This window comes from Eulemur rufifrons, chromosome 30 (assembly GCF_041146395.1).
Source record: "Eulemur rufifrons isolate Redbay chromosome 30, OSU_ERuf_1, whole genome shotgun sequence".
Classification (NCBI taxonomy): domain Eukaryota; kingdom Metazoa; phylum Chordata; class Mammalia; order Primates; family Lemuridae; genus Eulemur; species Eulemur rufifrons.
The window spans coordinates 68,354,227-68,378,054 of NC_091012.1; the positions used below are offsets into that span (position 1 = coordinate 68,354,227).

Below are 23,828 nucleotides of genomic sequence, written 5' to 3' on the forward strand. Positions count from 1 at the left end.
CAGTCTTAAGATGCTGAAATGTAATACTGGGTCAAAACACTTGGGACTGTTGGTTAATATTTATTAAGTGCCCACAATGAGTGTGCTGTGGGGAATCAGTTTGTGTTGGTTGGCCTGAAGACTGTGAACAAGTTTCAAACTAATAAATTTTTTTCTTTATTTTTTCTCTGGTGGCCTAAATAGTCATTGTAGTTTCTCTCAATATAAAGGTTTATGCTCTTGGGATTGGTCTATAAATTGGTTACAGCCTTTTATATCTCCAAAGCCATATTCATTGCAATGACTGATGGGATCCACTGATGATGCAAAAAACAAAGATTTAGAAAAATATGTGTGGATTATTGGCTACTTGAAAGAAAAGGGAAATTTCCCTGGGTGATAGCAAAATAGAACTTGTTTTTTCTGGCCTTAGATTCTCACATCTGCTCTATGTGTGATGTGTCGTGAAATTTACTCTGCTCTGCTAGACATATTTTGATTCTCCATAATGTAGAACATGAACTTTCTCTAGTCAATTTAAGTCTGTCAAAACAAAACCTCTTTGATGAATAATATTCATTTTTAAAGGTCTTACTCCAAAAACTAATGAAAATTTTTGAAAAGGAAAACCTGTCCTCATACTTATCTTCAAAACGGTATTCTATTTTGATTCGAGAGCAAGAGCTATAGTTATTTGGAAGTTTTTTTCCTCTCCTTTTCCCAACCAGTTCTCAATCTCCTAAGTACTACTTTTCCCCCTTTGCTGGTAAAAATAAAATAAATAAAAATATTGCAGAAGATAATAAATGGAATTGTTTGCCTTGAGATATATTATCTTTGAGTATAATCTATAGACTGTAGCAATTCCGTACCATTGTATCAGCCTAGACTTGTGGGGTTAGTCTGCAGCAAAATTGTGAGGTAAGCAAAATTGGTTTCTGCTCCCTCCCTACCCCTCAGTCTAGTGGCTTAACTTTACAGAGTACTCTAAATGCTTTCCCTTAAAATATCCCTTATTTGCTTTCCAATTAGTGTTTTTGGTTCTCTCTACTTATGATCTCATTCTTCAGAGAAAAAGTTAATCTCATAGACTGGTTTGTGATCATCATATGAAGATGGGTCTTAATTTGTTCCTGTTTTACCACTTTGCAAGTAATATATTTGCAATTAACAGAGATTTTGAGAGACAGCAATTTAATACAAAAGGGATGGCTTTTTAATAGTAGGGATTCTAGATTCTGTGACAAATTACTAGATGTCGACAAGACTGCTAATTACCTCCTCCAGTATGTCTTCTTGCCCTCTTCCTCAGTGACAGAAGCTGGATTTCATTTGAGATGATAACGCACCCAGAACAAAGACTGTTGCTAGTCTCCTTTGAAATCTTTGTCCATGTGACTTAGTTCAGGCTTATAACATGTAAGCAGAAGTCTCCCTAAAAAATAGGGGCGTGTCCTTTTGTCTAATCCTGCTTCTTTCTGATGCCAATCTGGAATGTGGACATGATGGCTGGAACTAGATTATCCTAGGTCATGAGGTGACCTTGAGAATGAAAACCACATACTGAACATGGTAGAAAAGAAAGATAGGTACATGGGTCAGTTGACTGTACCACCTGGACTACGTACTTCTACCTTGCTTAAGTTATGTCATTTTGGGATTTTACAGTTATATGCAGCTAAACTTGATCCTAACAGTAAGACAACTATCTTTGGAAAATCAGGGCCTTGCAGATCTCTCAGCATAGTTGGTAGGCTAATTCTGAGAAAGCCATCATTGTTGGCTGTTGAAATAGAGAAGTTCTTAGTCTCTGAAAGCATACGGAGAATTCTTGCTTTCTTGAGTCCTTGTGAAAAAAAGTTCTATCTCATACTTAATTGTTTAGAGGGCATAGATCTTATCATGTCGAATATTTTATAAATGACTAGGCAATAAAGAGGATGACATATTTTCTATCTGCCGTGCTAGTGTCTAGCAGTATGCTGGGTTCTTTGTATCTTGTTGATCATATTGAGTAACGGTTACTCTCGATTGACATGCCCTCATAGGAAAAAACTCTCAAAAAGAGAAGTAGTTTGGAGGAACAGGAAATGTAAAAGGTCAGCCACAAACCATTCTGATTTCAGCATGACATGATTTAGCATAACCAAAACATCAAAAGCTATTATTGGGAGCATGGGAGATTTACATCTCAGTGGTTCACCAGATACACACGGCCAGAACAACACTGCTGTGTAAGAGGCAACACTCAGCCCGAAGAACAGATTTCAGGGGACACAGTGAATTTGTGAGTCGATGTGCCACACAGGCCCATTTACAATATAAATAAGCTCAAATCACTATGTTCTATTTCTAGGTAGTCATACTGCTGCTTTCTTACTCTCTATTTAAGCAGCTCAACTGTGGCTAGGATCTGTACCCTAAATCCCCTGCCCTTGGCAGGTGTCTTGCTCTTGGCTCGCTGATGATTGATATGAGTATGAGCCTGAATTGTGTTTTAGTAGCCAACATTGCTGTAAGTAAGACCAGCAGAAATACTGCTGTCAGTGGAAAATTCAGAATGGCAAATGATAGCATCAGCAGGGAAAGATAAATATAAACAATATCACTGTCAGACAGAGATCATCTCAGCACTGTGGAGTTCGTGGGGATTTTTGTTGTTTGTTTGTTTGTTTTGGTTGAGGGATTTATCGTGGCTTGGTCTATTTTTCTTGGTTCAATCTGCTTCTATCTTTCTGAGTCCTTTTAGCAAGGACAATAGGCCTGAGTGTGAAGTTCAGAGAATGGAAGAAAAGGTAGACAATGGAACCCAAATCTCAGAGCAGCAAATAGACAAGTGACTATTCACTTACTGCGTTCCAAATGCCAGAACTGAATATTGATTTAGATAAATTATCAATGCAGTCATTGGATAGGTAGCTTTCATGTGAATTGATTAAAGATACCCAAGGAGACTTCTGAACAGGACTTTGGAATGCCAGGGACAATATTTTATGTGTGTGTACATTCATACCTGGTTTTTAATATGGAGCCACTTTGTTTTTCCTGTTAGGGAACAGCATGCTGTCAGCAAAATTAAGCCCCAGGATGAAACTTCTTCAAAAAAGGAAAGCCAAAATGAAATCATTTTTTAAGGGTATAAATAAAATAGATCCACGCATTTCCTGACAGCCTGAATGAGAAGGTCCATATTTATCTCAGTAAGCTTTCAGTGTTAGACTTTAGGAGCCAAAGTGACAGTTTTGGACTCAGCCAGACAGTGAGCCTTATATATAAAGACTCAAAATAGATTTCCTTTGCCCCTAGCCCTGCCAAAGAGCCGTTTTAGGTGTGCAGGAAGGCGCTGAGCACACTAATACATAGTGTCCTTATGCTGAGTAGGAGCAATGGATGGCTTTGCCTCACCTAACTTTTCTTGATTAGAATTTAGATCCCCAAATAATCTGAAAGGTCATATGATATTTCTTGTAATTTCATGGCAGATGTGCTTTTTGACTTTTTTCTTTTTTATACATAGCATCATTGAAATTAAGATGAAAATGTGAAAAGCCTGCATTTGTATAATGGAAATAGATAATTGAGCTGTGGGCAATCATCAATGCTTTTGATCATTCTGGAATTAGAGGAATTCCTCACACTTGTAGAAATTGACTATGTCATAAGATGAGGAATACAAAAATGAATTTAAGTAAGATGAGAACTTTCATCCCAAATTTGAACACAACTCAAGGTCAACTTCTATAATAATATTCTGAAGGGCTCTGTAGCTGTGCTCTTTTACAACTTCCACTTTTTCTTCTACCTTCTTTCCCCTCTTCTTTCTTATTGCCCTCAATCAAAAAAACTCAAACATTTAGAGTCCCCCTATAAGCTTTAGATACTGTGTTAGTCTCTAGACAGAGCAAAATGGGAGAGGGTACGGGCCCTCTTCTTTTAAAACTTGTATGTTAAAATCGTACTTAGAGGGTATGTGCATTGAGTGATATGCAGTTGGCCCTCCCCATCCATGGGTTCAACATCTGAGGATCAAAAATATTTGGGAAAAAAACCAATAAAAAATAACAACACAACAATAAAAAAATACAAATAAAAACAATGTAGCATAACAGCTATTTAAATAGCATTTACATTGTATTAGTTATTATAAGTAATCTAGAGATGAGTTAAAATATAGGAGGGGATGTGTGTAGGTTATATGCAAATACTATATCATAGTATATAAGGGACTTGAGCATCCATCAATTTTGGTATCCTGGGTCGGGGTGGGGGTCTTGAAACCAATCCCTTGCAGATACCAAGGGACAACTGTGTTAACCTATACAGGCATAGGATAAAGTAGAGAGGATTTAGATTTCATGTTTGGGCAAAAGGAAAATGGGATTTTTAAAATTTCTTCACATCAATGAGAGACAACTCCATAAAGGACATGGGATGACTGGACAAATAGAGCATGAAGCTAAGGTGTCTGAGGAAAGCAAAGGGGGTGGGTAGGGCAATGGGAGGAGAAAAGAGATGGGAGGTGGTAGTTTAGGGTGGTTTGAGTAAAGATGTTTCAAATGGGAGTTAGGCTTAATCCTTAATGTAGTAAGTAGCTATTACTTGGGAAAAGACTCTTTGGAAAATAAATTCCATTAATAAAATCTATGAGTGAAAAATAAACTTTGTGTAAAACCACTTATGTTAGTTTCAGTCTACAACCTGGGAACTTCAACAGGGAGGAGGTTGAAACAGATGAGCTAAGAAATAACCTGTGGCCTGGACCATAAGCATAATTGAGGGAAGATTTAGGAGGGAAAGGTGGGAGTATCCGGCAAGAGACTGTCATGGAGGACAGGGATACATTAAAATTACTATAAGGTCTCTGGCTTGGAAGGTGATATAGAGCAGGAAGGAAAACAGGAGTAACTCCATGACAGACTGGACCCTAGTCCTAGGATAGGCCTAAGTTTCGGTTTCCCGACGCAGGCCCTCCCCCTCCCCAGAATGCCGCTAGTAACAACTGAAAGCCCCGACTTGGAAACTGGCCAATCAGGAGCCAAAGCCCCGGCTTGGAAACTGGCCAATCAGGAGCCAAGGTCCCGGCTTGGAAACTGGCCAATCAGGAGCCAACACTATCAGCCGCTTTTGAAAGAGCAAATGAACCAAAAGGGGGGTGGGGGGAATGATGTGCCCCATACATGTAACCTACTGATGAGTATTAAAGCTTAGTGCCCACCCTAGGGCAGGGTCCTGGCTCGTGGAGAGACCACTGTGTTGGTGCTCTGAGCCTTGGACCCTAGCTCGGGCTAGAGAATAAACTCCTTTGTCTGTTGCAGCCTTGGTGACTCTGCCTATCTGTTCCTGGGGCTGAGGGAAACCGGTTCTAACAGTCAGAGTTACTTTGGTGTTGCCCCTTGTGTGGCGGGGAGGCTGGGCTTAGGGAAGGGTGATAGAAGGAAGAGAGGCAACTCTAGCTTCAATGGGGTTGATGTGAGAGAAGTCTAAGGCATGATGTAAGGGATATCTACACAGGACTCAAAAATCTATGACAGAAGAGAAATATACTTTCTCCTTTTCCAACCTGGCCTGGGCTTAAATTGAAGGGACAGACTAGTGTGTTTGGATTTGTTTGTTTGATGTGTTGTTTTTTTCCCTAAGCACATGATGATTTGAATGCTTCTTTAAACATGCCTTTGTATTTTCTTTTGAACTCATGGTCTACTTCATTAGGGGATCACGCTTTGCCACTGTGGAATTATTTGGAGGCTGAGGTATCTCATTTGAACGAGAAATGTTTCCTGGATTAAAAAAATGTGAGGTGTATAATTATCTGGAGATGAGTTAAAATATAAGAGGGGATGTGTGTAGATTATATGCAAATATTATGCCATATTATATAAGGGACTAGAGCATCTGTGGACTTGTGTCCTCAGGGGGGTCCTTGGCCAATCTCCTGTGAATACCAAGGGATGACTGCGTTAACTTATACAGGCATAGAATGAAGTACAGAGGATTTAGATTTGAAAATCTAAAATGTGATATGGATCCACCTATACATCTTAGTGTGTGTGTGTGTGTGTGTGCGCGCGCGCATGTGCACATATATCCAAAGCATACACAACTGTAGTTAGTTGTATGTAAGTTCCTGTGTTTGGGCTTATGTATTCTGGGTGTCTTATCTTTCTTTGGAAATAGGAAGTATACTTTCTACTTCATTTATATCCCTCACAGAGCATGATATATATAGTATACTATAGATTGCATAAATTTGAGTATCTCAGGAAATTAAAATTATTGGCTGATCTAAAAAAGCAATGTTATAAATGAAGAATTTATTAAAAAAGATAGGGAACATCATAAAGTCCATATAACCTCAAATGAATCTTATATCTTTTACATTTTTCTATTTAAACTGTAAATTAATGCCTGTTATGATAATCGAAGTACTCCAGAACGATCAGATGTCTTCTAAATCATCAATAAAAAAGAAAATATTTTTAGTGATGTGCATTGTTAGATACATTTTATTGTGCTCTCATTCTATGGCATGTATGCTAATTATCAATTAATGACTGGCTAACTTGCCTCAACCTTGAGCAAAGCCATTTCTATGTGTTTCCTCAACTGTTAAATGGGGGGAAATGACTCCTGGCCCACAAGCATCTTGGTGAAGATTTATTTGAAAATACTTTTCTGATAGAAAGTTCCAGACAGATATTTTCATGACACAATAACTTTGAAGTTGAGCAATGAAGGATGCTACGTTCAAATGAAACTAGAAGGGGTGACAGATAGGTAGAGCATGAATTTTGAAACTGGAACTGGCTGGGACATCAAAGTTAGCATTACCCTCTAACCACCTCTTTTCCTTTCGCCTTTGCCCCCATTCTCCTTTCCCAAGCAAAGTATGAGGTGATTGGGAACTAGGCCTTATCCTTCCTTTAAGAAAGCTGCATACTGCTAGTTCCCTATGATTTGGGAGGGAAAATCTTATTTGATTCCTTACCTCAGTAATTTCTTATGATGCCTGTTTTGTGAATGAAGTTTATGTGGCCTCGTTTTTCAGACAATTGCCTTGGAAAGTTATGTAACTGGACACTGACCTAAAGATAAGTCAGATGTGAAGGTTATGAGACGTTGAATTTGTCCAAAGTTCAGCTCCTGTTTATAGGAGGAGAGCCTGGGACCCTTTTTGCTAGGTTGGCTTTCTCCTTTGCTGAATCTGTGCATTTGGAATATTTTAGTGTTGGCCTGCTGTGACTCACTGCCTGTCCAGCAGCTTAGTTGATTCTTAAGCAGGTCCACAATATGTCTTTCGGATAATTAAACATTGAGGCTATGTACACACACAAAATCTGTTTTTATGCATTGGTTATGGGGACATTTTATCATCAGCCCCTCATTTCTACTTTCTCAATACAGCAGAGTAAAACATGGCATTTGAGAATCATTATGCTTTGCCCTTTCGTACTCCCGAACCTGATGAAGTGCAAACTTCATTGTTATCATCCATGTTACACAGGTCTGTTTCATTTCAGTTGCTGGGAATATGCTCAGCAAACCCAGTGTGTTCAGCAGCAATCACGCCATTGGTGATGATGTAGAAGTTTATTAGAATATGAAGAGAGGAATTACCTACAAGTAATTCTGGAGTACTGGCTACCAGGAGCCAAATGCCTCAGAGGCAGAAATTCATTGGATAGCATGCATTTATTATATGTTGGCTGCCAGAAGTTTAAGCATTTAAGCTCAAACTTCCTATTAGACCCTCCCCAGCATGCGGGCCACCCACCAATTGCAAGGCATGATGACACGACAGATGACCCGTCCTCCTTGGTAGCAGTATGGATATGGGTAGTAACCTAGCAATGGTTCACAGACGCGGCGGCAGTAGCGGTTGCCTCGACGGCAGTAAATACAACAATAACCTCTCTCATCCAGCATGGGGTCAAATTCTATTCCATTTTCAGTCTGAAAGAAGAAGAAGCCAGTGTTGGGGGCAGGGGAAGAGGCAGAAGATTCACTAGGAAGTGGCCTCACCAAGCAGGGCAGGACTATAAGACTTTATGAGGTGGGGGCTGGTGAGAAATTAAGTTCCTTAGCCTGATCATGAATATATATCAATAGAGATCAAGATTGATTTTGAATGAGCTTCCTGGAGATTCCAAGTTTCTTAAAGATTTTTTGTTAAAACCATGATCATTCTCCTTCCAATGATCGTGATCTGAGGGGTTGTAAGTTCTGTGAGGGATCTTTGTTTCTCCTCTACCAAGAGTTAACATGAACATAACTCACATAGTCATTTATTGGAAGTTCTTCCTCACTTGCTTGTCTGGTGTGACGGGTCCTCTCCACCTTCACTTGGGGGACCACCCACTGCTCATTTTGTTCAATCCCTTTTTTTTCGTTGGTTGGAAAATGAAGGTCTTCACCATCCTCCTCAAAGTCTTGTAACTCGGAAACTAAGATAATAAATACAAGATTGTGATGTGACTGCTTTGCAAAAGTTTCTGAAAGAAGTGCTTGGGGGACTAGCAGCTGGGGATGGAGATTTTCATTGTGCCTTCTGATTTCATTGTGCTTTCTGATCATTTAGGCACGCCTGGGCCACTTTTCTAAGCTCCTTCAGCTGATATTTTACAGAGTATTTTCCAAAACAAACCTGACCATTTCCATGCACACAGACCCCTTCGTTGTCTGTTTGGCATCAAACATTTACTGCTTTGCCTTATTAGTATACTAAATTAAAAACTGAGGACAAGGGACATCTGTGTCTCTCACAATGATTTTACCCATAGTAAGTGCTCAATAAATATTTCTTAGTTGTCTGATTTGATTTGATGTCCTCTGTCTTTCACTCACTTCCCTTCTGTTTCCTGTCTTAAAATCTTTTTAAAAAACTTTCTATTTGGAAATAATCTTAGATTTATAGAAGAGTTGCAAAAATAGTACAGAGTTCTCATCTATCTTTCATCCAGTTCTTCTAATGTCATCTTACATAATCAGGGTGCAATGATCAAAACTAAGAAGTTAGCATCGGTACAACATTATTAACTAGACTATAGATTTTATTCAGATTTCATTAGTATTTCTGATAATGTCCTTTTTCTGTTCCAGCATCCAGTCCAGGATACCACATTGCATTTAATTACCTTTTTTTTAAGTCTCCAAAGAGTACCAACAGATGCTTGCATTGGTGGGAATGGCCTCTCTTGGATAACATAGTAATCTATGCTATCCAGAATGAGAGAGGCCAAATTCCATGTTAGCTAGATAGAACAAGATGTCCAGGGGCCTTTACCTTCTCTATGGGCTGTCTGGAAGTTGAGGGCCGGACTCTTCTACTCTGGACCTCTAGCCCTCAATTACTTTTATAGTGATTCCTAAAACAGCCACAAAGAAATTTGTATTGCAGTGATTGTCCTATCTTCTGGGGAGAATGCCACCATTTGACATAGAGAATCCTTCTTGACAACAGAGCATTGTTTTTGCTCTTCTCTCCTCTGTTCTTTGGTTGGACCCACAGTGGTTTGAGCAATAGTCTGGTATCGCAACTGCAATGAATATAGATGTGCAAAGAAAGACAGATTAGCTTTTTGCTATCACTAGTCACATTAGGGTGGTGTTACCTTTGCTGGGATATTTAAAAGCCTGTCAGCATTAATTTATCTGATTTATAACTTGGCTGTGAAAAATTCCCTTCTCTGGCAGTCAGCATATACAGTTTCATCCAAGAAGATATAACTGATCATTTGTTTTCCTAGAAATGTGGTCTCTGAATGCTGGGAATATTAACCTGTTACTGTCTTTGGAAAGAGGAGGAGGCTGAGGAGGAGGAGGCCATACCTGCTATTAGAGTGGGATTGATCCAATACATGGTCACGTTATCACAAATCTCCAGAATTTTGGAATTTTTAAGAAAGTCTCGGTTTTCAATAGGCTTTTCTGCTGGGACCCAAATCACTGACTGTTCAAAGAAAGTTGTGGTAATTTCTTCATTCTGAAAGAAGAAAGTAGTTCAGGATGGGGATTAGCAGAGAAATTAATAAAATGAGTGTGAAATTATGGGATGCTAGATAACAATCTATTTTTTTTTTTTTTTTTGAGACAGAGTCTTGCTCTGTTGCCCGGGCTAGAGTGAGTGCCGTGGCGTCAGCCTAGCTCACAGCAACCTCAAACTCCTGGGCTCAAGCAATCCTACCGCCTCAGCCTCCCCAGTAGCTAGGACTACAGGCATGCGCCACCAGGCCCGGCTAATTTTTTTCTATATATATTTTTAGTTGGCTAGATCATTTCTTTCTATTTTTAGTAGAGACGGGGTCTCGCTCTTGCTCAGGCTGGTCTCGAACTCCTGACCTCGAGCGATCTCCCCCACCTCGGCCTCCCAGAGTGCTAGGATTACAGGTGTCAGCCACCGCGCCCGGAGATAACAATCTATTTTGAGTGTGAATAACAATTCCAACCCTAGGGCTGCTGGTAAACTAGCTCTGTGCCTTGCATACAGTGGGTGCCATTGGGGGTGTTAACAGCTGATCCTTCCCTCTCTTCTAGGTTTAATAGCAGGGCCACTCACTGACATAGGAGCCTTTTCTGTTATAATTTCACTTAAAGTCAGAAAGGCTCTCCATTATTTTCTGGGCACCCAGGGGCCCTGTATGTTTTAATTTGAGCTTCTAGAACCATGAGTGATTTACACATGTTTTCTCTTTTTTAAAATGGATATTGCAAGCCTGCCTTGTTTTAGGCTTTCAGCTAGGGTTGTGAGCAGAATTTGACTTCAAACTGAAAAAAAAACTCCTATAACCCAAACTGGTGATATCAATTAAATAGCAACTGAACCTAATATTTTTGTTTTACAAGATTTGTCTATTATGGTAGCTAGTTGTAGGACAAAAGATGTCTTTTTATGTTTTAAAGTCAAGCCTGCAGCTGATCATTTCACTGGCCTTACCACTCTTGTGTTCTTTTCATTCTAGATGCTTAGAGGTTGTCTCGCAGAGTGTTTTTGCTTTACATAGCCTTTCTTATATTGTGAAGGACACCATCTTCTATTCACTTTCTAGCATTGAAGTAGTTGTCTTGTATACCTAGTTCTTACTAATTTTTCCCTGAGTCATTTACTGCAAGTCTTAGCACCTTTGTCCTTGAGTTTGTGAAGACCTTGGGATGCATCAAAAGGGATTGTATAAAATGAGGTTAGTATGCTGACTAGCTTTGTTAGCAAAATCAGGGCTATTTATATACCTGCTCTGCATGTTTAACATGCACAGTCCGTGGCTACAGTGGTGAGGGAAGTACAGAAGAAGAGGGTTTTTGGTCATTCAGGACTACAAATTTGTCTCATAAAAAATATGTAGTGTGAATATAAAGAATAGGATTTATTTGAATGTGCAATATTCTGACTGTTGTGTGATGAATACTTGGGGTATTTTAAAGATTCAGCAAAATTAACTGAAGAATAAATTAGGGCCAAAATGAGACATTATGGGTCTTTGCCTTTATCTCTTTCAGAAAAATAAATCCCATTATGTCACTTCAGGCTTTCATTGCTGGCTGGCCTACTCAAATGCTTACATTATTTTCTGTAAGAATCAGCATATGATATTGTGTATAGTAGCCTGTTAATCCTATTGATTCTCCTTTCATCTTACCCTTGCCTCCCACTGTCATTCCTAATATCCTGGAAGTTGATCTGTTCCTCAGATGCATCTAACTTATGCTTATTTTAAAAATAATCTCCAAAATTTGTCACTACTGTAGGCCTTGGAACACAGCATCATCTTTGGGGAAATTTTCTTCTTTTTCTTGGAAATTCTACTAATAAGGATCTGTAACTTCTCTGACCCTGAGGGGACCAGTAGCATGAAAGAGTAATGTGGGAGCTAAGGACAGCTCTGAGACTTGGGTAAGGGAAATGAAAAAGTGCTCCTCACCCTCCACCCTCCAAAAAAGAAAGGGAAAAGAAAAAGATACATGGGTAGGTAAGAGTTAAAATGGAGAGAGTTGAGTGGGAGAAAAGTGAAAAAGAATAGGACAGAGAGAGGAGAAAGAGAAAAAGGTTCTTATAGCCTGTGGAGAGGCCACTGTGCCATTGCCATAATCCCATTTTAGATTTGCCAGTTAAGCACTAAACCGAACTAAACCAAACCTAACCAAATCAATGCTTGTTTTTTCCTTGCTACAGTGGGGTATGCTGTCACCATATGGCTCTTCTCCTCACTGGCAAAAACATACTGTGATTATAGACGGAATGCCAGGAAACAATAAAGAGTCTTAAGGGCTTTATGGCTGGTTGTATTTTAGTTGTCTAACATCTATCTTCTACTAGGCTTTCAGGGGCCATTCAGTGATTACAACAGTACCCTACGTTGCCTCACCCTGGCCTAGCAGTGCGTTTCCAAAGGATTCATATATCACTGCATTTCTCACCCTCTTTGCTTCTGCCTTTCCTAGTGAGGTTAAACGTGGCCTATTTCATTAGCAGCCAGTACAAAATGGTAAGGAGAATGAACTGAAATCTTTAAACTAGGTGAATGTTGCAGTGTGACGAGTGGCAAGAACCTTAGGTGGCCTTTGGAATATTTTTTAAGGACTTTATCTTAGACATAATTGATTTCATTTCTCTGGCTCATCCCTCTTACTAGAGATCTTTGGTTTGGAAGCAAATGTACATAATGTTAATGGGTACCCAGGTATAAATGTGTAGTGTTGCACCTAAAAGCATGAAAGTTTTTTGAGAGGCCTGAGTTCCAGACCCCAATCTACTACTCAGTAGGTGTGTGATCTTGGGCAAGTCACTTTTTGGTTCTACGTCTCAGTTTCCTAATCTGCAAATAGTGTTAATAATAGGACCTATTTATAGGGTTGTTTGAGAATCAAAGGAGAGTAAAGCATTGAGTACAACGTTTGGCACATAGCACCCAATATATTATGTCTTTTGCTACCACTATTGTTATTCTTACGTACCTCATCTATTTCCTCTTCTGGTTCAGAAAATTCAGGAATCACTTTTATCTGAGTTTTGATAAAACATTTTTGAAGACCTACAAAGTAGATGCCAGTGTATCCCTATAAAACAGACAAAACAATAATAAAACTTCCCGAAATAGCCACAGTTAATGAGTTCCATGATCTGTCAGGATCCCAAACTAAATGGAGGTTTAAGGCTATTTTTAACTGGACTCAACTGTTCTAATATTTTAAGAGGAAAGCCTTAGGGGAAAAACATCCAACTTACGTTTTTAAAGTCATGTACTTCCAATGTTTCATCAGTGCCATTTCCACTTCTGAATATTTCAGTTCTGGTCACAGGATCGATTTCCATGTAAATCTTCTTCTTCTCTCCATTGCTATAGAAAGTGTGCTCCATGTCATAGGTCTGGGGGAACAGAGGAAAACAATCTCTAAGATACTCAGTGTGTCCCTTCCTAAGATACTTTAATTGGGTAATATCTGGGGCACCTTCTCTTTCCAGAGCTTTTGTAGTGAGGTACCATCTCAGCAGTTTGCCGTTGGGAATTCTTTGAAACTTGAGTTTAAAGTGAGGTGCTTTTTGGCTCTCAAGTTGATATGGGGATCCCTTCAGAGCTGGTAGTTTGAATTCAAGCCAAGTTGCTGAGCTAATTACTAAGAATTCCAACAGTTTTCTTGGCAGCCCTGACTAAATAGCAAATGATATTCTGCAAACCAGCCTGTAAAGTATTTTCCCCTTGTGTTAAGCTGACGGATCACCTAAAACCTATGCTGCTTATTTAAGCTACCACGTCCCTTTCCTGCTCTATGATCAACCCTCCACGCTCCCCATGAAATTCACTAGGGCTGAGAAAGAGATTTGAACACACTTAGAATAGTTAGGTATTGTTCTCTATCTCCTTGTCTATCCGGGGCTTTAATATTGCCACACAGTCTTGGGTCTGTCTTTTTTTAGAATCTGAAGATGTTCCCCTTGATCAATATTAGGTAAGTGTCCTACCTTGCCCTGTTTGCTTCCTTTTGCCCTTTAAACTCCAGGAAACATTTATTGCCCTCCCCTAGCCTTCTCTTTTATAGGCTAACTAACCCCATCCAGTTTATTCCTGGCTTCTGTTTTCCAAACCTTACTCAGTTGTCTTCCAGTTTTGCAGATTCTCCTGTATATATAGAATTCAGCAACTGTGTCAAGTGCCTTGCATTAAGCAATGTGGAGCTTCCCAAGAAGGGTGACTTGGAAAGGCTGTCAATCAGGTCTTTCTTGAGTGGCTGAAACAAAACCCCATATTTTCTCCTGCCCTCTAAAAGAGGAAATGGTCTTTCTAAAGACCAAGGGGTCCGGTCCCAGTTTAGGAGTAAGCCCATAACCTATAACTTAGGCCATATGTATAGCTAGAAGCATATAATAAGCATAAAGGAATTTGCTACCTGTCACAAACCAGGCCAGACCTGCTGGTGCCATTTGGAAGTCTATCTTATCCCTGTTGTTAGGGGGCCTTTTTTTTAATCAAGTTTCTTCATATTCATTTTTCCTTATGAAAAGAATTTGGAAAACTAAAAGCCTGAAAAGACAAGTTGTCTACAGAGCCAACATTGCTTTCTAACGATACGGTTCCCAGTGGCTGCCTCGTAGAGATTACACTTGGTTGGGTTGTTTTTTAGTGTCTGCTGATGTCCGTGACTGAATGTTAGTTTAACCTGGTCAAATTTTCCCCAACTCAAGAAGGAAAACAAGTTGGAACCATTTGTAGAAGCAAGTGTTATTTCAAGGGTGAAAAGTCTATTGCTGAATAGAAAAACAAGAGACAATGTTTTTACCTCTTGGTTAGCCCTACAGTGACTTGGACATGGTTAAGTGTTTGTTGAATAAGTTTTCCTCACCAATAGCACATCCTTATCTTCCAAAAGAGAGATCTTGAGCATTGGCAAGGTCTTTTAAGAGACCATTTTAAAAGTGGAAAGAAAACAGTATTTAGAATCCTCCAGCAACTGCAGAGTTAACTCAGAAAGTCTGGCCTGGTTTGTGACAGGTAGCAAATTCCTTTAGGCTTGTTATTTGCTTCTAGTTATAAATATGTCCTCAGTTCTAGCTCTGCAGCCAGCTTGAGAAAAGAAACTTCTACCTATGGCAACAAATTGAGTTCATTTTACCTATGTAGGGAAAGAGGCATCCACTTCAGATCCAGTCTTGTCAGCGCTCCCAACAGTGGGGAGTTTGCTAGAAATACCATTCATTATTGTTGAGACAAATGTTGACACCACTAGCCACTGGGGGCTGGGGTGGGGTGTTTGTTTCATCAGTAGCACCACTGATGGATTATTGTATGGAAAAATGAGGTTAGAGACTAGGGGATATTGGACTGTTGCCTACCTGGGCAAAAGAGAAAATGCAGGCTGTATTTTCAATCATTGGTAGAAGACTATGGAACCACACTGGTGACATTTAAGATTTCAGTGTACTTCTGTGGAATGAGTTTTCCTGCACTGTTGGCAATGCACTTTACTTGGACACCTTGCTAGATGAAAACTCTTGGAAACCGCCAAGCTCAGCAGATCTTGATTATTTTCAACCTTCCTGCAAAAAGTTTTTTGGTAGGGGAGAAGCGGTCCATTCTGATTATATTCATTAACCAGCTTGTTGGCTTTATGTTAGCAATGGTAGGTTGCTAAATGTTTATGTGTGAATCCGTGGTGGGGGGTAGGAGTGGGGAACTATATATTCACCCAGATGGAATTCCACTATCAAAGGTGTCATTTTGGAACAGACTGTCTTTTGTCTATGAAGATGATGCTGGTGGCCCACTTCTGACTGTTTGTGGATGGGTTTGAGCAAATCCAGACATACTGTCTCGTCCGGGTCCCTGTGGAGCACATTGCTTGGGTAATGGCTATGCAAGCTTCACTGGCCCATGTGAAGACTGAGCTCATGCCTTTGGCATCACGAGTACTTTGCTCTTTACTAAGTTCCCCTGGCTCAGGGGTTGAGGGTCTTTCTGGAGATGAAGGAACACATGGCTTTGTTCTCTCCAGGAACAAGCTAAAGCATAGACAGGATGACTGGCTTGAGAGAAGTGTGAGTGGGCTACAAGTAGCTCATCTCGGATTGCCCCCAACTCAGCTTTATTCCAGGAAGGACAGAGCAAGCACAGAGTGCGACAAGGAGCACAGCCCTGCCAAATTCGCTAATAGAAAAAGTTAATCTTTGGTGCTTCTAGCTTCCCTCTTCTGTTCTCTTTTCATATCCTGCTTGCCCTGTCATGGCCCTTCCCCTCCCATTCCCATCTCTGTCTGTCCTCTTGTCTCCTGTCTAGACAATCTAGGAATCTCATGGTGCTTCAAATACCTTATGACAGAGAAGAAGTCAATCTGACAAATAATTTCATACTTAGAAATTAGTGATGGCCATTTGTCTGTTTAAAAATTGAGTAATACTTTACTCAAAGGAATGAAGTACCAATGGAGGATTTTAGGCATGGTGGCCCCAGGAATAGAAAATATTTGGGGGGCAAGAGCATCTTTCCAGCACTACTCAAATGGGCTCTTACTCCACCCACACATAAGTTTGGCCTTAACTGCAAGGGCCAGAACACTGGAATGGGACAAGGAAGTCAATGGCGTGGAATATGAATCAGAAGTGAAATGAGACAGATACATGGTTAAGCCCAGTCAGTGAGAGGTGTAAGAAGACCACACTGACGAAACATGGAAAGGACACAAACCCATTTCTCTTCCCTGCCCAGGAATTTTGTCCTCAGTCCAGTTAAATCCTTCACTCAGGCAGCAAATGAACCCTAACATCCCCTTTTCACAGTTTGCCCTGCCATTTTTTTTCCCTCTGTTTGTGACAGTCTCTGAGATCAGAAAAGAAAGCTTTTTATAAAGAGTAAAACTGCCTCAGACCTCAGTGTGATGGATCTGTTTTGGGGGCAAGTAGCTTTAGCCTGTCCTGACAGGGATTTGAGGACATTTGGCTTAAGTTTGTTTTTTGAAGCCTGTGATTAATCTAGCTGCTCTTCTCTCTGCCTTCATCCTTTACTGTCTGTTTATGAGGTACACTCTCCAAAGGTGAAATACATGCTCGGAATAGCTGGCTAGCAGGTGTTAGGCGGGAATGAAGGGAAGGGAATGCACTGTACCATATTATTACTGACCAGGCCTGTGGGAACTAAAGGGCCTCCGGGTGTTTCTTTACCAACACAGAACAGACAGATTGTTTCTTATGCAAAGTTGGACTTCTGCATCTTCAATCACCAGTTCTCAGCCCCGAAAAAAATTGGCATAAGCAGCACAGACATTCCTCTTTTTCAACATGAGCAAGCCACTTCTTTCATCTATAGACTTGAGCTGGCCAGAAAGTTTTCCCCTATCCAGTGTCCCCACCCCTGATTTTTAAACACAGCAGAAAAATAGTGGAAAGAATCTTCAGACTAGATTCTAGTCTTAACCTCAACTCTGCCACTTACAAGCTGTGTGACTTTGGGCAAGTCACTGACTGTCTCTGGGGACTCAGTTCCTATCTTTATCCTCCACCTCTTTCCAGCTATCATATTAGATAGTTAGTAAAATCAGTTCTGCTCAGATTTGGGCTGACACCTGTCAGGTTGATTACTGGAGTGCAACTACCTGTTGATCAGCTAGACTATCTCCCTCTACAGCCCCAATTCCACTCTCAGACACTCAAGGACAGCTCTCTTTGAAGACTCAGGCTTTCCTTGCTGGTGCCACTTAAGTTGCTCATCAGATGCTGCCTTAGGAGAACAAAGGGACTGACTAAGAATGTCACAACCAGAGTTTGGCTCCACATAATTAGTAGGAGCTGCCCCTGGGTAACCCAGAGTGAGAGCTGTTGTACAAGAGAGGGCCTGGGTCTCACAATGCTTTAAGAGAAAAAAAAATAAAGTGAAGTCTCCTTTTCTAAAATGCCAACGTGGCAGTATCTGGTGAAGTTCAGTCCCCCTGATAAAGAGATTCCAGCCACAACTTCAACTTTTTCCTTGAGATTATATAAATGTTTCTCCAGATGCACATTTCACCCACAAGACTGTTTTGTAGGAAAGCCCAGGGAAATTGAGGAGGAAAATTGTCTTCCCTGGTACCCAGAGAGCAGTGAAGAAAGTTAGTCTCGGGCTAATGTTAGCATTAGAGAAATAGGCACAGAGAAAGCTGGACTCAGACTTGGCAAGAAAATGCTTCTTCTGAGCAAAGGATTTTTCAGCCTAGATTAATATTGGGCTCTCCGCCCTGGGTGAGACTGTTTTAATGGTCATCCACAGTTGAGATGGAAGCGGGAAGGGCAGAAGGATGCCTGCCTATCCCCAGCACTTCTCATTGCTCTGGTGGTGTGGAGAAGTTGAGGGAACATCCCCATAAATCTGTTAATTGCTGTGTGGCCCTGATGGCTTCCAGACAGTACTAAAGTCAGCAGACAGCTCCTATGTATGGCAGGAAGGACTGCCTTTCATTTATTTAGTTTATTATATTCTTCTGCCTCATTCCACAAAGGATTGGTGGGGATGGGATACAAAGTCTGAGCTGTGTTTGTAAACTGTTACTTTAAGCGTTGGGATTTTTCTGATTTGTTTTCTTCATATTAGATTAATTAGCTGGGGAGTTGGCTTCTGATCATTTCAAGTGAGATGTGTAATAGAGGGAGCTTTAAGCAAGAGTGTTTCTCTGGGGATTCTGCTTCGGTGATCCCAGGGCAGTCACTGCCTGGAAGTGGAGCTCTCATTGCAATGCTTTCTCAAAATTGCTGGGACTGAATAGGTCTCTTCTGCTTGGTTAAGAAAGCTAAATACAGAGCTCGATGGACCTGGCTTTCATTTAGCTCAAGTGGCTCCTATATGTGGCTATGGATTAGTGGCCTGGGGCCTGTAAGAAAGTGCAGCAGCTCACCCAGAGTTAGGTCTCCTTGTTTCACTTTATTTTGATCTCTTTCTCTCTCTGATGTGTGTGTATGTGTGTGTGTGTGCACTCAACATGTGTGAGGAGAGAGGGTCAAGTGTGGCTTACTCACCCTTGGAATCAGGAATCTGGATCTTTTGTATGCACCAAGGTGGGAGGGAGGAGAAGGACTTACTGGCATGGAAATGTCAACACCAGATGTAGGATGTTAAATAAACACAATTTATTAATCACAGATGTCGAAAAGCAAAATAAAAAGGAGGCATGGTGGAGGCTAGGGGAGCAAACTCTAAGAGCTTGGAGGAAGCCTCAGGACAGCAAACAAATCACTGCCACCAATAAGCACAGTAGCATACACAATTCTCTCCACCAAGGGCCCCTCAGTTCCCAGGAGTCCCACAGGCTTGTAAAGGAAAGTCCAGAAGAACCAGGTTTATAATCTGCTAACTGTTGTTTCTTACTAGGCCATACTCTTAAGGGGAGAGTCTTCAATTTGTGTAAGATGCCTGGGTCCTTTTCCTCTGCAACTCTTCTAAGACTAATCTGACTACTAGTCACATCCTAGGATTCCTAAGTCAGCTCCAGGGCAGGCTCACTGGTAGAGGTTTAGCCACTGGAAACATAGATAGTCTCCGGGGCTACTTGTCTGGAGCTTAAAGGTAGTAGTTGAATGAAAAAAGCATCCTCATCCTCCAACTAGTTTCTTAGTTTGCAATGAACTCAACCTGGTCTTGTGAAGGCCAGGACTTAAATATCAAAGACAATAAATTGCAACAACCCACTGGAATGGAAAGCAAGCAACATTTGTTCATGGTGGAGAAACTTGTCTTAGGACACACACATTGTCTTTTATCTGGATTACTTTGTAAAAGCTTTGTTCATTTCTGAGAGTCCCTTTGCTGAAAATTATATCCCAAGATGGATTACTTCAGAAGAGATTTGATTTCTGATAAACTTTATGGGTAGCATATCCCATCTCTTCCATGCATACACTGGCAAAGTTTTACTTTTGGTTTGAGGAATCATGGAACTGTTCTTTATAAAAAAAAGTACTGAATGAGAAGCAAAAATGACACAATAGGGAATCTGAGAAGACCATGGACCTTGCTAGTGTGTTTGGCACCTTTCAAGATAAAGGCAAGGTCTCTGCCTAGTCATTTATAACTGCACTGAGGCAAATAGCACTGTAGGTTTAGAAAAACATATAAACCCTTTCAGAATAGCATTTGCAGTTCCAGTGGCTACAGTAAAATAAGAAAGGCCATCTGGCCCCTTATTTAGGCAGGCATCTATAGGTGATCAAAAGGATTAGCTACCGGCCCCAGTCAGTTAGGTACATTATGGCCATGGAAAACAAAAGGTTTATGGCCTTCTAATTCATATAATTTTCAAGAGGATCCAAGGTTCTATTTGTGGGGCAGCATGTCGCCTTGGGGATTAGCTAAGTGGTACCAGCATTGTATTGGAATGCATTTTGGCATTCTTATTCATTTACTTTTTCCTTCCTGATCTCATTGCTTTGCCCACCCTGCTGGCTTGAACACAGGTGTCTTCTCTAGAAAGACATTTGAACAGTAAGTAATTCAGAAGTAGGGAGCAGTGAGGGTGGAGGGTGAGGGCTGGGGATGGGTAACTATAGGCATGGGGTAATGCCTGGAATTCTTTCTGGAGCAAAGTATAAAATAAAAAGGCAAACAAATTAGGCTGGTTTGCTCTCCCTCCTACTTAAACTTGGTACGGTATCCTTTGGGACGAAATGAAAGGGGGTATGGCAGCAGAGGCAGAGAATCTAAGGGGGGCTATGCCTTACTTCTCTGGTTTCTTTTGCACACTTAGCCAGTTTATTTCTTATGTATCCCCCTCTGCCTCTCCCTCTTCATTGATCCTTATTCTTCTCTGCTCCTATCACTCCTTTGGCTCCTAACAGTCCATGCCAACCTATTTTCTTCTTGTCTCATCCTCCCTCCTGGATTTGTGCCTTTCCCTCCCTACATCTGTTACCAAATAGAAACCCGTGTCTCATGACTGCAAATTAACAACAATGGTAACAACAGCAATAGCAACAGCCCACACAGAGACAGAAAAACATGGCAAAGCCAGAAAACCATCTTCACGCCTTGCAGCTTGTACATTTATTAATTGTATTTCAAATGGAAGGGACTGTGGTTTTATTTGGGTCACATCTAAACTTGGCCATTGCATGTGAGCCCAGGAGTAACAATCACACAAACTATAATGGCCAGCCAAGCTTCACCAAATGACCCCAATATCAGGAGCTTTCTGAGATATTTGTGATTAATGACTTGGTTTCACTGGATTCTACACTGTGGCATTACTATCTCAGTGGGACAGTGACGACTGTGGCTGGTGAGGAGCTAAAAAGCTCCAGCTATTTTTTTAAAGCATAAATTAATGTGAACTCAGGTAGGAGAATTGCTCCTTCTGAAAAAGAACTTGCTGCCTGTCCTCACAGAAGATGCATTAAGTCAGAAACATAATCCCTGAAAATCCTTTGCTGCCATTTCTGGTGGTTTCTCCTTATGTGGTAGTATAATTACTTTTCCATCAGTTTCTGCCCAGATAATTGAAAGAAAGATGGAAAGTATTTTTTATTACAGTAAAAAATTTGCTTCTAGGAGGACTATTAACTCCTTAAAGGCAAGCATTATAGAAGAATGGGCAATTCTACACCCCATCATTACTAACTGAAATACAGAAGACAACTTTTTCCCTTACCAAAATCATTAGACAATAAAAGAGTGCAAAATCTTGATTTGGTTTTTCATACCACCAGAAAATATACACAAAAGAGACTTAATGATTTTCATTTTAGAGTAATTTACATATCAACCACTGATTAAATACAATCAAACTCAGACCAGAAGCATTGGATAACGATGTGCATTTACTTTACTTACTTTTTTGGGTGCCTCCGGCCAGAAGTGCTTGCTCCCCCAAAACAGGACAATTAGAGTTAGGGCCAGGATACCAAAGACCAGTCCACAAATCTTAAGTGATTTACATATCTTTTTGGATTTAAAAGTTTCTGCCTAAGCAAAGAACAGAGAGAATAAAACAATACACAATAACCCTCAAAATAGCAAGCCATAATTCAAAGTCACCTTTGATTTCACTTTCTAATATTCACATTGCAATACGATAAATCTGTGAAACCATGCTTCTGCTCAAAAGGGAAAAAATATCAATCAACTTACATTTAGAATGTGACAGTCCTCACAGTTCTCTGGAGGATTCTTTGCCATGGTCTCTCAGCACACAGTACTCTCTCCCTGCTTTGAGAGGACTGAGAGACCACTGCTGAGGTGGAGTTGCAAGGGAGTCAGCTAACAGATGCCAGAGGAGAAGCTGAATTTATATGGCTCAAATATGTCATACCAGAGCCTGAGGGAGCCCAGGGGGCTCCTGTGCTGCGATTTGTTACATAGATATACCCATATATGTATATAACTTCTGTGCACAGAATTCCATCCAGAATGGCAAAGACAGAAGGTTATAATGAAAACTATTGTCCTGGGGGTTGGGTTGGAAGGGGACCAAGCCTAGGACACATTGAAATGATTTTTCACTAGGAACTTAAAATATCAGTGGCAATACATGCTGCACACTCCAGGAGTAAGCAAACAAAACAAAGAGGGAATGAAGTCCTAATTTCAATTCCATTTGATTCAATAAATATTTATTGCAGGCATATTAAATGTCAGGCACTGTGCTTGGTATTGGAGATTCAGAAGTGAATAAAATATTGCCTCCTTCACTGTATTAAAGCTCTTTGAAGACTGAGATTGATATGTACTCAACTAATTATAATAAAAATAGGATAAAATAAAGACTAACTATAAGCTCTCTCTCGTCATCCTATCTGATTATTCCCTTTTTGTGAGTCCTAGTCCTCAGTTTGTTTCTTAATGCTGATATGCCTTGTGAATCTCTCCTTGATCATCTCACTTTACATACATGTTTTAGATGATCTTATCCACTCCTCCAGTTTAAAATATCATTTATATATCAATGATTTCCAAATCTGTACCTGTAACCCAGTTCTATATTTTAATTTCAAAGCCATTTGAACATCTCTACCTGATGTACCTCAGGTGTCTCAAACTTAACCTGTTACTCATCAAACTCTTCTTTCAACACCTCCATTCCCCAACTTACTTTCTTTCCTATATTCCCAATCTTGGTTGGTGGCTATATTAATTTGCTAGGGCTGCCATGACAAAGTACCACAGACTGAGTGGCCTAAACAACAGAAATTTATATTCTTACAGCTCTGGACACTAGAACTTTGAGATCAAGGTGTTAGCAGGATTGACTTCCTCTGAGACCTCTCTCCTTGACTTGCCGTCTTCATATTCACATGGCATTTCCCCTGTATGAGTGTCTCTGTCCTAGTCTCCTCTACTTGTAAGGACATCAGTCATATTGGATAAAGGCCCATCCATATGACCCCATTTTACCTTAATTACCTCTTTAAAGGTCCTATCTTCAAATACAGTCAAATTCTGAAGTACTAGAGGTTAGGACTTCAGCATATGAATTTTGAGGGGACACAATTCAGCTCATAACAGTGCAACCATCACCCACCCAGTCTCCCAAACCAGAAACCTGAGGTTTGTCTTAGACTCCCCTCTCTTTTTCATATCCCTTTTATCCAATCAATCACCAGGTCCTATCTATTCTAAATTCTTACATTTTTCGAAGCTGTTCTTTCCTCTCTGTGTGCACAGCTAAAGCCCTGTTTTAGGTTGTCATCTTCTCTGACAAGTCTTGAATCCATATCTCTCACCTAGACTGCTCTCTTGGGGCTCCAGACCCATGTGTACATGTAACCTACTAGACACCTCCAATACGCCATGGACACCTCAAATACCACATATCCCAAACTTAATTAATTATATCCCCTTCCAAACATAGTCTTTCTTTTGTGTTACCGCTCACTAAATGCCACAATGATTAGTCTCTAGAATAGAAATCTC

General features: G+C 40.4%; 1 protein-coding gene across 1 annotated transcript; it reads right to left on the minus strand.

Annotated features, from left to right (window-relative positions):
* Positions 1-7,547: 7,547 nt before the first annotated feature.
* Positions 7,548-22,177, minus strand: TNMD (tenomodulin). The gene is made up of 7 exons (XM_069463887.1): positions 22,047-22,177; positions 21,750-21,881; positions 13,196-13,336; positions 12,925-13,026; positions 9,805-9,958; positions 8,254-8,420; positions 7,548-7,929 (listed from the first exon to the last, which is right to left on the minus strand). Exons 1-7 carry the CDS (start codon positions 22,092-22,094, stop codon positions 7,720-7,722), a joined length of 954 nt encoding a protein of 317 aa, XP_069319988.1. The 5' UTR covers positions 22,095-22,177; the 3' UTR covers positions 7,548-7,719.
* Between the last annotated feature and the right edge of the window lie 1,651 nt (positions 22,178-23,828).